The sequence below is a fragment of the Anthonomus grandis genome, chromosome 3, assembly GCF_022605725.1.
Source record: "Anthonomus grandis grandis chromosome 3, icAntGran1.3, whole genome shotgun sequence".
Classification (NCBI taxonomy): Eukaryota; Metazoa; Arthropoda; class Insecta; order Coleoptera; family Curculionidae; genus Anthonomus; species Anthonomus grandis.
The window spans coordinates 2,322,789-2,336,612 of NC_065548.1; the positions used below are offsets into that span (position 1 = coordinate 2,322,789).

The 13,824-nt window shown below is 31.4% G+C and overlaps 1 protein-coding gene across 7 annotated transcripts in view; it reads left to right on the forward strand.

The window, feature by feature from the left end:
• Positions 1–12,130, forward strand: part of LOC126733736 (hemicentin-1) — a 613,913-nt gene extending 601,783 nt beyond the window's left edge. For 4 of the 7 annotated variants that reach the window (XM_050437122.1, XM_050437126.1, XM_050437124.1 and 1 more), the window contains 4 exons: positions 1,290–1,502; positions 1,608–1,763; positions 9,530–9,672; positions 11,409–12,130. In XM_050437122.1, coding sequence (XP_050293079.1) covers positions 1,290–1,502; positions 1,608–1,763; positions 9,530–9,672; positions 11,409–11,546 — 650 coding nt within the window. In that variant the 3' untranslated portion in view covers positions 11,547–12,130. Of the gene's footprint in view, positions 1–1,289; positions 1,503–1,607; positions 2,111–2,171; positions 7,198–9,529; positions 9,673–11,408 lie in introns of those variants that run through there. The other 3 variants (XR_007659843.1, XM_050437123.1, XR_007659842.1) reach the window with 3 other exon arrangements.
• The last annotated feature ends 1,694 nt before the right edge of the window (positions 12,131–13,824 follow it).

Genomic DNA, 13,824 nt, shown 5'->3' on the forward strand with positions numbered 1-13,824 from the left:
CTCTTGTCCAGGTCTTTATAGTCGTCTTTCTGCTTACCCCAGGTATCCGATATCATGCACTTGATTGAACATTTATTTAAAATATTTCTACAAACAGAAAATTCTAATTTTTATATTGTCAAAATGGTGAATAAATAAAAAAAACAATAAAAAATTATTTGGAAGATATGAGTGCCTGGAATAATAAAATAATGATTCTATATAGGCCTGGAATGCCTGGAAAACTCCACAGAATAATATGCAATGCCTGGAACAAAATCCAAAATTACTGCTAAAGTTCTACATGATAAATAATCTATTTTGCAGGCTTTGATGCCTTAGGATCGTCCTTTTAAAATTTAGTTACCTGGAAAACATAACAAAAATAATTTGGAATGCCTGGAATGAACCTAAAAATTTCGTCAATAGTTCCAGATACCTTGTTTCACTTTTATATTGCCCAGGAATCTTATGTAGTTTTTCATTCTATTTAATGAGTCTGGATTTGATGTAATCACGTTCCAGACTTTTAAAAGAATGTTTAAATATTTTTCAGATACTTGCATCATGCTTTGATATTCTCGAAAAATTGTATGTACTTTTTCCTGTTTATTCCAGGAATTAAAAAAATTGTAAAATAAAATTATATTTAAGTGATTATGGCTTATTTGGAGTTTCAAAAATTCGGTTCTTTAATTCGTTGTTTAAATGTTAGCTAATACTCCAAAAGTACATAATTATAAGTAACTTTTTAAATTATTAAGTAAGAGTGCACGATGTAACATTCGCTATTGGAAAACTTGCGCCGGACATTAATGAACGTTTTTTTTTGAATCGCACTTTGTTTACAACGATTTTGACCGTATTTTTCACCGATTTGTATAATTTTTATACCAAAATTTTCATTCGTAGAATTTTCTGAAAATATTTAATAAATTTTATTATAATTTAAATCAACAGAAACATGCAGCACCTGCTGTGAGAAGGTCTATATTTCGAAAGCATATTATTATTTCAACAAATCCCTCCGACAGGTCATAGATAATATGCCATAAAATACTGTAATTTTACAAGAAGTGCTGTAAAGTAGGCTGTAGTGCGTTTATTTCTGAATTTATGTACACAGATAATTTTCAATTTACACTTCAATGCATCAACAATAAAATACGAAAACACAATTTCTTTCAGTGGAAAAAAAACATTTAAAAATGCAAAGAAATAAAAAATTAGTAAGCATCATAAAAAAAAGAAGACACAATAAAAAATGCATTGAAAAGTACACTTTTTTTAACAACCTATTTTTTTCCTAGATGGCAGCACGAACATGAGTTTGGTACCGCTGGCGGGTCTCCTCACCGGATCCCTCCTCACCCTGGGCATAGCCGTCTTAGTCATAGTGGTGGTGGCGGTAAGGAGGAAACGTCACTGTAACGGACTAAACCACTGTCCCCACCACATCGCTTTGGACGCCTCCAAGCCCCAAACCAAGTCCAGACAAGGCAGCATGCTGGAAATCAATACAGGCAAGAAGAGGGATTTTTATTGATTTAAAATATTAGTGTATAATTTTCACTTGAATTGAATCAGAATTTCGTTACTTACCTCCTTAATTTTTAATGTTTCTTTAGGTGACAACCGGTACGTGGTGGCGTATACGTTGAAACCGGCGGCGGACTGTTCGCCGCCTCCTCTGTTTCCCGCCTCCCAAGATAACAACCGTCAGATGACGTCACCGTCCGACTCGCAGGTGAGGAGGCAACCGGACATTTTGAACGCGCCCAGAGGTGAGTGTAGATGCGAATGTCACCATCGTAGTAGCGGACACTGTCACGCCCACGACCGACACTTCACCACATTTAAACACTTCGACGACGTTTGATGGGACCCTTTAAAAGGGTTTTTCACTAGTTTTTTTTCTTTTTTTTTTTTATATAAATTTTAATGATCGGGGGTGATTCATTTCTCCTTCATCCTCCTCTCCCTAGATTAAAATGGAAAACTACTTAAAATGTTCTCCTCAAAAAGGAACCGTAATTTTTTTTAATTGTTAAAATGGTGAAGATGATGCAGAACGTAAAAAATAATTTGTAAAATACCATCAAATGCCTGGAATAAGAAAAAAAATTACTCGGTATGAAAAAATTTACTTTTTATAGGCTTTCAGTTCAAATCGTAATTGCACTACTTTTTAGGTGCCTTAGGACCAACCTAATAATATTCAATTACCTGGAAAATATTAACAAATTATTTGAAATGCCTGCAAGGTATACAAAATGACGTAAAATCTATCCATGGAATAAACCAAAAAATTCCTCCAATAACTCTGAAAGAAATACTCCTAGATTTCCGCTAACTTTTACCATGATTTTTTGATTGACAAGATGGTAAAGGCGCTCGTCATGATTTAAACATTGATTTTTGTCCTAATTTTTAAATGTTAATAAGCGCCAAAGAAATCTCTTTAATTATCAAAGAAATGTTGCTTAAAATAGCTGGAAAGTCATAAAACGAGTCTACAAATACCTGGAAAGGAATTTATTTAGAACACTTAGAATAAAATTTGAAAAAAGCCCCTCAAGTGTCTCAGTTTTCTGAAGATGTCTGTAAATGCCTGGAATACAATTAATTGTTCTTTAAAATTAGCCTTAAGGTCACGAAAATAAAACAAGGAACGATTTCAAGGGCCTGGAATAAGCATAAAGATATCCTTTAAAGTCTGGAATAAAAATAACAAATGACAAGGAAAACGTGAAGAATTCATTGAAATGTCTTAAAAATTACGTGAAATGTCTGGAATAAAATACAAAATTACGGTAAAAAGTATATGATGTTTCATGGGCTTTCACCATCTCACTCATCTTTTATTCTCGCGCTACCTCTTAAATTGTTTGAACATAAAATTCAACCGTTAAATATTGGGTTTTCTTTATAGAATATTAATTCAGTAGTTCATGGCAGGTATCTCTGAAATCCACGTTTTTTAATTTATCTAACATTAAGTCTTTGTTCGCAATATCTTAGAGGCTTTATAAAGATCTATGATGACGCGCTTATATTCTTAAAGATCAATTGAAGCTCTCGAGGCAACAAGGTACATAAGCCGTAACATTCAGTAACTTTTGAGAAAAACGACTTTAAAAGTAGTAGGTATATCTTTTTTATGTCAAAATAAAACTACACTTTCTGTTGCTATTAAAATACATTTGAAAATGGTAGTCGGGAACTCTTAGTACAAAACAAGTTTTACAAATTCTTTAGTTTTATTGATAAGAAACAGTCAAATTTAAAAATATCAATAGTCTTTGAAAATACTTACCGTAGCGAACAAATGTATGGAAACATTTTAAAAATTAAAATTTAAAAAGAAAACTACTTTCCAATTTGGTTTTCCAAGTGCGGCCAAAAGTTCTCTATAGGGTTCAAATCAGGTGATCGGGAAGGCCAGTCCAATACTTCAAAATTTTTTCAGATGGAAATAAGTTTCTCTCCAGCATGTATGTAACTGTTAGCTTCTCCTAAGTTAAATTTTACTATATATTGGTTATTGGACACCCAAAAAATTATTTTTTTGTGATTCTTTTAATACACAATTTTGTTGAATAGTAATCTTTGTTTGCTATTATACTCATTGAACTAAAATGCCTTTGAACGCTTTGTTTTTGACTGAAAATATCCAATATATTTTGCATAATATTCTGCGAAAATCTCGCTTTTCAGTAAAATGTGACCTTATATACCTTGTTGCCTCAAGCCCTTCAATTGTCACTCCAAGTGTACCGCTTTTACTCTGAAATCCGTACTGGTCACATCCAAAACTTGTAATAAGGATTACAAAGTCTTACTTAGGAATGTAATTGGCCTAAGATTATTAACTTTTGATTTACTTCCTTTTTTATAAGTCAGTATTATCTTGCTTATTCAACTTTTCACTGAATACGCAAGTTTTTTAGTACCTGATTGATTAATTTTAGCATACAGTCTGAAATGATTTCCAATAATTCCATTGCGTTATTTTTTGTAATACGGACCTGGTAAACAATCATTTTTGAGATTACTCATTATTTCTTTGATCGGTTCAGAAGTCTGTAGGCTGCAAGAAAATTGTTTTTTGATTTTGTTACTCATTGAAGTTCGGTACATTGTTACTGTTTAATTTAGCTGATCAAGAGATGAATTATTATTATATTCCTCTACAATATTTTATGGATTTTCTATAGTTTTTTTCATTTTGATCTATAACTCTATCTATATTTTGTTTCTCACTTCCTGTATTTTTGTTACTAATGTCATTACACAACAAGTTTTCCATTTACTTTTGTGAACCTATTTTCCGCATGTTTTTTTTTGTAAAAGATTTTTGCTAGCTTTAGCTTTTGTTAAATTTTCTTTGAGTTTTTTCTATCTAGCTTGTCTCTCTTTAATCTTGCGTAGATATTCACTTTGCTAATTATTCTGTCTGATTATTTGATAAATAAGTGCCTGGACTAAGAAGAAATTACTTTAAAGGCCTAAAATGGAACAGAAAACGTTTCAAATGCCCGAAAAACACTATTTTAACTGCCTGAAATAAAATATAGAATTACTGTAAAAAGGTGTTATCGAGAAAACACTACTTCAAAATGCCTGGAAGTTTATAGGAATCGGTTACAAATTTTCAGGGAAAGAATTATAAAATATTTATCAAAAAAATAACTCTTAATAACCTCAGTTTGCCTGGAACTGCCCCTATTAAATGCCTGGAATATAATTGAAAAAATATTTTAAAAGATCCAAGAAATCCTTGGAAAACCAGAAAATACTTGGAACAAGTTAAATTTCCTTCAAAAGCCTCGAATATATAAAATATTACTTTAAATTAGTTTACACCCAGTAGTGAACTTCTCTAGTCTACCGGTTTTATTTCCATTTTATCAGTGTTTAATTGTAATTCCTCCTCTACGTAACCGCCTTTTAATGTTATCTACGTTTTTGTCCCTGTTATATGTGTTTTTTTAATTTGCCGAAAGAGAGCTACGACTTCGAGCCCTGCAGATGAATTAAATACAATTCGAAACGTTGGCGTGAAACAAATAGTTTTCTTTAACAATTGACCAATACACCCACAAAATGCCATTTCTAATACAAAATCTCTGGTCACAATAATAATTACTTTAAATACCTTGAAGATGTAAAGAATATTAAGAAGAGGCTTCAAGGTCTAATGAAACACTGATCATCATCAAAAAATTATTGGTAATGCCTGTAATAAGCCAAGAACTTGCTTGAAAAATTACAAGAAATCTAATCCAAGGTTTCAAGAAATAAATAAGAAAACCCACAAAACACAATTTTTGTGTTGTTAAAGGGGTGAAAACGATGCAAAAATAATTTCAAATGCCTGAAATAAACCGAAACGCTGCTCGGAACATTAAGAAAATGCCTGGAATAGGAAACAAATTTTATCGAAAAACTGGTGTTCAAACATCAGATCTGAAATTCAATGTAGTATGAAAAAGTCTGAAATAAAATGAGGATTTATTTGAAACGAGTGGAATAATATAAAAATATAGTCTCTAAATGTTTGAAATAAGGATAACCTTAAGCAGTTGAGAAATTACTTTAAAATGCCTAGAAAATGCTTCTAATTTCAGGGAGAGAGACTCTTAAAATGACTTTAAATGTGCGGAACAAAGAAAAACTTACTCGATAGACTTGGAACATATAAAAGAATTAATTTAAATACCTTTAAGCTATGACGAATAACGAGAATTGAAAAGTCAATGTGAAATCGATTTTTTCCACTCTCCTTCTCTATTTTAATCCCAACGCCCCCTGATAGTATTTCTAAAACCAAATAAATATTGAAAAAGTATTTTTTTTAATTTATTCCAACAACTTTTTCTATACACGATTTTTCTCATTCTGGGTACCTTGTATATCTATAAACCGAAATCAGTGCCTTTATATAAAAGAAAAAAATATATATATAAAATTTTAACACTAAATACCGCACATTAGACCAGCTTTACCTTTGAGTCTAGTTAATGAAAAAAACCACTTCAAATTGTAATATTTAGTAAAAGTGAATGTTTTCAACGGATCATTTGTATACGCTATCGAAGCATGGTTAAAAGCGCCCCCTTGCGGCTTTACCGTGCAACATCTTCAGTCAATTGCAGACCCACAAATAATTAATTATACCGCCTATAATTAATTATAAGCGGTGCTTTTTGATTGTCACACGTCATGTATACAACGCGTGTCTTAACTTTCAAATTGTTTAAAAAAAAAGCCACCTAAAAGAAGCATTGTATGTATCGAACAAATCAGAAACATGATTAAGGTTTAGCCATTAGCCATGCTTCACTAGCCTATTATAGAGAGCATGATACGATATCGAAAAGCTTTTTGTGTAATTATTGTTCATTTATAGATGTATGTATTTATGTATAGTGTATAGAGATCTACAGGGTGTCCATGGTTGTAGTGTCTCAATTCTAAGAGCGCATTCTGTGTTTAAAATAAGCCTTAATTTTCTTTATATAACATTAATTGAGAAACGCTTTTAATGGACATAATTGTCTTAATAGACGTTATTCTTTAACAATTCTTTAATGGATATTTTGTCTCTGATAACTATGGGAGAGGTTCCATAAATTCGTCAGGAACCTTGTGTGAACTCTTCTGGTTCATAGTCTTCTTACAGATTTAATTTTTTTTCTGGTCAGTCTGTATATATTTTTGGAAATGCTTAAATAGGTGTCTAATGGAATTTGATAGAGAGTGTACGTACAAATTTTCAAAAATTTTCGCGGTTTATTTTTTCAGTTATGAACATTTTGTGGATTTCTTTTGAAAAAAATCGCCTTCTTACATATTTAATTTTTTGTCTGCTCACTCTGTATATATTTTTGGAAATGCTTTAATAGGTGTCTAATGGAATTTGATAGAGATTGTACGTACAAATTTTCAAAAATTTTCGCGGTTTATTTTTTGAGTTATGAACATTTTTTGGATTTCTTTTGAAAAAAATCGCCTTCTTACAGATTTAATTTTTTTTCTTGTCACCCTGTATATATTTTTGGAAATGCTTAAATAGGTGTCTAAAGGAATTTGATAGAGAGTGTACGTACAAATTTTCAAAAATTTTCGCGGTTTATTTTTTGAGTTATGAACATTTTTTGGATTTCTTTTGAAAAAAATCGCCTTCTTACAGATTTAATTTTTTTTCTTGTCACCCTGTATATATTTTTGGAAATGCTTAAATAGGTGTCTAATGGAATTTGATAGAGAGTGTACGTACAAATTTTCAAAAATTTTCGCCGTTTATTTTTTGAGTTATGAACATTTTGTGGATTTCTTTTGAAAAAAATCGCCTTCTTACAGATTTCATTTTTTTTCTTATCACCCTGTATATATTTTTGGAAATGCTTAAATAGGTGTCTAATGGGATTTGATACAGAGTGTACGTACAAATTTTAAAAAATTTTCGCGGTTTATTTTTTGAGTTATGAACATTTTTTGGATTTCTTTTGAAAAAAATCGCCTTCTTACAGATTTAATTTTTTTTCTTGTCACCCTGTATATATTTTTGGAAATGCTTAAATAGGTGTCTAATGGAATTTGATAGAGAGTGTACGTACAAATTTTCAAAAATTTTCGCCGTTTATTTTTTGAGTTATGAACATTTTGTGGATTTCTTTTGAAAAAAATCGCCTTCTTACAGATTTCATTTTTTTTCTTATCACCCTGTATATATTTTTGGAAATGCTTAAATAGGTGTCTAATGGGATTTGATACAGAGTGTACGTACAAATTTTAAAAAATTTTCGCGGTTTATTTTTTGAGTTATGAACATTTTTTGGATTTCTTTTGAAAAAAAATCGCCTTTTTACAGATTTAATTTTTTTTCTTATCACCCTGTATATATTTTTGAAAATGCTGAAATAGGTGTCTAATGGAATTTGATAGAGAGTGTACGTACAAATTTTCAAAAATTTTCGCGGTTTATTTTTTGAGTTATGAACATTTTTTGGATTTCTTTTGAAAAAAAATCGCCTTCTTACAGATTTAATTTTTTTTCTTATTACCCTGTATATATTTTTGGAAATGCTTAAATAGGTGTCTAATGGAATTTGATAGAGAGTGTACGTACAAATTTTCAAAAATTTTCGCGGTTTATTTTTTGAGTTATGAACATTTTGTGGATTTCTTTTCAAAAAAATCGCCTTCTTACAGATTTAATTTTTTTTCTTATCACCCTGTATATATTTTTGAAAATGCTGAAATAGGTGTCTAATGGAATTTGATAGAGAGTGTACGTACAAATTTTCAAAAATTTTCGCGGTTTATTTTTTGAGTTATGAACATTTTTTGGATTTCTTTTGAAAAAAAATCGCCTTTTTACAGATTTAATTTTTTTTCTTATCACCCTGTATATATTTTTGAAAATGCTGAAATAGGTGTCTAATGGAATTTGATAGAGAGTGTACGTACAAATTTTCAAAAATTTTCGCCGTTTATTTTTTGAGTTATGAATATTTTTTGGATTTCTTTTGAAAAAAATCGCCTTCTTACAGATTTAATTTTTTTTCAGGTCACTCTGTATATATTTTTGGAAATGCTTAAATAGGTGTCTAATGGAATTTAATAGAGAGTGTACGTACAAATTTTCAAAAATTTTCGGGGTTTATTTTTTGAGTTATGAACATTTTTTGGATTTCTTTTGAAAAAAATCGCCTTCTTTCAGATTTAATTTTTTTTCTGGTCACTCTGTATATATTTTTGAAAATGCTGAAATAGGTGTCTAATGGAATTTGTTAGAGAGTGTACGTACAAATTTTCAAAAATTTTCGCGGTTTATTTTTTGAGTTATGGACATTTTTTGAAAAAAAATATTTTATCACAGACATTTTTTTATTTTTTTGTTAACACCCTGTATATCGAAAACCACGCGTTTCTCGATATATGTTATATAAAGAAATTGAAGGCTTGTTTTGTAGACAGAATTTTCTGTTAAAGTTTAGTCCCTGCAATTCAGGATACCCTAAACAAACGTTCCGTGTTCTATGTAAGTAATGGGCAAAGAGCGTTTTATTGCATACTTCCGTCCAAAAAAAATCAAATATTTTTATAGAAAAAATAATAGTTTTAGATGTTTTCTTTTAATTTTTATTTATATTATTATGTGTAAATTGTTTTAGTGGTTTATTGCACGAATATGGAAAAATTGCACTGGTTTCTTAGTAAATCTTTGTCTCCATTTCATTTCATTGTTGTATTTATTTTATCTGTTCATTCTTTAATAAAATAAATTTTGTTTTTTTTATGGCGTTTTTATTTCAAACCCTTTCTTCACTAATCTCATTTGTCACAAGTTTGCCAGAAGCATCCCTCTCACTCTCTATCTATCTTCAGCTCATATTGAGCGAAAGAGAGAAAAAAGACAACAACTCACCCTGAGCCAAAGATAGAGAGGGAGCAAATCTTAATCTTAGGCATGGATATTGTAATTATTAGATTCTTCTAGAGACAGCTTAGTAGTACCGTAAAACCCGAATTTCTTGTATAGTTCGAAAAATTGCCGCAGGTGGCGACAATAGTGCGGGCACACCCCCAGAACTACCCAGACCCGTAGAGTTCTACTCACCCGGCGGTGCAGAAACCGCCAACTTAATAACGTTAGACACATCAGCCAGTTTTTCAAATTTACAAGTGAGTCTATGAATTATCTTAGATTAGTCTTTATTCTTTAGTATACTGGTGGCAACATTGTAAATTTTAAACTGTCATTCTTGTCATTGAAATTTATTGACACCTCACAATAGCGTTCATTAAGCACTCCTTTGTTGTCACGTTGCCATTAGGTTATATGTAACAAAACACCAACCAATCATGGTAATATTTTAGACTTTAAACTGTCACCAATCATTAAAATTTTTGACATAAGAATATTTAGCAACTAAGTTTATTTTTTCTGCCGACGTTGCCACATTGATGTTTGACTAAGTTATATGACGTTTAACGGGTAAATTATAACCTATTCGAATGTTAAGATAAGTGTAAACTAGTAAATATCTTTTTTATTCGCTTATAAGGCAACAATGTAAATTTTGTATCGTCACTTGTCACCAATTGTCATTCTTATTATTAACTCAATTCTTTTGACAGTTTGCAATAGCACCTAAATATTGTACCCAGTTCGGTGTTGCCAGATTCAGTTATATTTAACGCTATCATTATAAATTATGACCTGTCATTCTTGTCATGTAAATTTTTGTTTATTATCCCATAATAATATTGTTTAGCAACTAAATGTATTACTCATTCCGACGTTGCCACATTGGTGTTAGGCTGGTAGTAACTCGTAACGTTGGGACCTTTAAATTTATTACAACCTTATTAATTTATTTGTTTATCTGACAACATTGCAAGTTTACACGTAGTTTACTAATGCAGCTAATAGCGGTTAGGTTTATAACCTCTTTGAGTGTTCAATTCAAGGCTGTCATCTGTCATTCTTGTCATTGATTCAATTTTTTGACAAATTTGGCAATATCACCTAAATTACTATTCTTGCTTTACTATACTTTTCAGTGTTCCCAGATTAGGATATGATTAATGTTAACATGTTGGGTTAGGACGGAATTCCGTTGCCTGCTATAAGGTAACATGTAAATTTTTAAATTGAACCCTTAACAATATTTCTTATTTACTTGCTTTCTTAGAAACATTGTTAACTCGGAAATGTCGTTCTTGTCATCGATTCAATTTCTGACAACAATTGTCAATGGCACTTAAATTTACCACCGAAGTCATGTTTAACGCTCACTTAATAAATTCGACCTGTCATTCTTGTCATTTAAACTCTTGACAGCTTGTAACAGTGACGTTTAGTAAGTAAGTTCATTACCCAATCCGTTGTTGCCGTATTGCCAGTAGGTGACATATAAATTCTTTTACTGAAACCTCGACAATAATTAATTTATTTGCTGCAAGGCAACTCAAAACCGTTACTTGTCGTTGCTTCAATTTTTTTTTTGACAATTCGCCATAGCGCCTAAATTAACTACCAATTCCGGTGTTGCCAGATTGGTTTCAGATGTGAATTTTAGAACGAGAGATTCACATATATGACTATAGCCACGTATTCAGGTAAATGAATTTGAACTGTCAATGTCATTGTTATTTGATTAGCAATTAAGCTCAATATTCTTCAAGTATTTCCGAAATGCATTTAAATTTGGTAGAAATTCTATTTATTGTACTGGCAACACCGAAAATGAATATATTACTTTATAATATTTCAAATATGAAATGTCCTCAAGTGGCAACGTCGGAATTACATGTAATCTAGCCATACTATGGATGGGTCTGTCACTGTCTATAGGCCTGGCAACACCGTGACATATTACTTGTCAAAATCAGCTGATGATAATGTCATTTTTTAGTCCCATTGCGACCAAAACAACACCTTGGGACGTCCCAGAACTCGCCCCAGAGACGTATCCTATAATTCCTTCGCGACGATTAGGAGAGATCAGCACATCATCACCGATACTATACCAGGACCGGAGAGTTGCGTTTAAAGCGTTAAATGTGCTTAAATAAAGGAATATTTTTGAGCTACGTTCTATTTTCTTCAGTACGGCCCTGGGGAGTTCTTAAATTGAGCCAATCAGATGCGCTCGTAATAATAGGGGCGTGGCATACATACGTGCGAATGGAACGTAGTAGCAAGTAGGTTTTTTGTACAAAGTACATACGTTGATAGGGAATTTTGCTTTAAAATGCCCCCTTCCTTAAAACAAGTCTGAACTTTGTAGTGAATTTTTGTTTTTTTTTTGGTTGGCGGACCTGTTTCTTCCACTAAAAGCCCCGCCACCTGTGATTTCAATAATATTTTTTACTTTTCTCTCCTCCTAGTTTTCCACTATATAGTTGTAATTGTACAAAATTACTGTAAAATATTGACGTAATGTAAAAATTCAACTATAATAATATAAGTAAGCATTTGATTGATGTAGTCAGAACCTGGATTGCGCCTAATTACTTTCGATAAACAAATTTTGTAAATAATTAAAAAAAAAAACAGAAAACGAATGTATATTAAATGTATTAGTGTTAAAATGTAACGTAATGGAAAAATAAACTAATTTATATGATTGTTAAATGTTGAGTTTTTGTTCTCTAGCTGACCTCATAGTCCAAGGCCCGGGAATGGAATATGTCGTACGTGACGTCATCAGCCAAAGCCATTGTGTTCATTTAGTCAGGTGGCTGATGAGTCATTTTTTATTGGACAAGTTAATTTGACAGCTGCTATTAATTGACCATTGAAATTATGGATGATTATTACAGTTTTATAAAATGGCTGATGGATAAAATAAAGACATCCCTCTACTTTTTTTTATTTTTATATGCGGACGTGGTTTACATTGACAGTTGGATTAAGTTTCAAATTGACAGTCCAGAATGTTTGACGTAAAATGACAGCACCAAGTAGACGCCATTTTGCAAAATGACAGCCGAGTTTGACGTCAAACGATAGTTCTACGAGTACGTTTTTTTTTTGTTATTACATGTATCTTCTGTGGTACAATAATATAATAGTGATATATGTTATTTATTTTCAAGTATCATACTGTATATTAATTTGTTATACAATGAATTATTATTGTTAAATATTTATGCAATACTGCTGCATACGTATGCACGACAATTATGTAGAACACTGTTTTTAAAATAACTACTAATATACCAGATATCATCGAAGAGAGTAATATACAATGGCGTAAGCGCATTTGGCATTCTTATTTATAATTCCTAAATCGAACCTTCACACTTCTATGCTAAATAAGGAATGCTTTATTATTTTCTTTGTTTATATTTTACTCTTTTATTGTTTGTTTTTATTTATTTTTGCTTTTTATATTTACTAGTTTTATTAAGTAATTGTAAGTATGCTTTATAAAATTGTAATTTATATTACTGTATTTTTATATAGCTAAATAAATCAACATTATTTTTATCTAGATGGCGCGAATTACGTCATCATCCAAAATGATTATGATCAAGTGGCTTATAAGTCAAACTATTCCCCCACCCTTTTTAAATTAGGACGTGGCTTACAATGACAAGTAAGAAATGAGAATTTGAACTGTGGACGTCAAACATGATGATCCGCCCTAGCTGACAGCTGATTGATGTAAAGTGACAGTTACAAACGTCTTAGATGGCGTGCATGATGTCATAATACAAGACCGTTGATTGAATATTTATTAACAAATATTTAATCAACGTCAAGACCTTCGTAGTCAATTAGTTTATGAGTAGAACAACCACGCCTCTTTCAATTTTTTTTTTTGAAGACCTGGCATACACTGACAGTTGGAATGAATTTCAAAATGGCTGCTCTTATATTTGACGTAAAGCGACAGTTCTAACGATAGAGGTCCCTCATTTTTTTATTCTTTTCAAGGCGTAATTACAGTGACAGCTGTTTAATATAAACTGACAGTAATAGTGTCTATATGGCATGCATGACGTCATAAAAGTAATCAAGTAGCTTATAAATAAAACGACTGCGCCTCATTTTTTGTTTCAAAGGCGTGGCTTACAGTGACAGTTTGAAAATGTTTCAAAACGTGAAGACGGTTTATGCTTGAGGTAATTTAACAGTTCGTACTTCTAAAACAACCGATCGCGGCCATCTTGGAAAACGTGACGTAACATGACAGTTTGCACTATAGAAGTAGCCAAGTGGCTGATGGGTAAAATGACTCCGTGCCTCTACAAATTTCGAGCGTAGCTTTTGAATGAGATACTGTGGCCGCCATCTTGAGGCGTTTTCATCATTTATTTAAT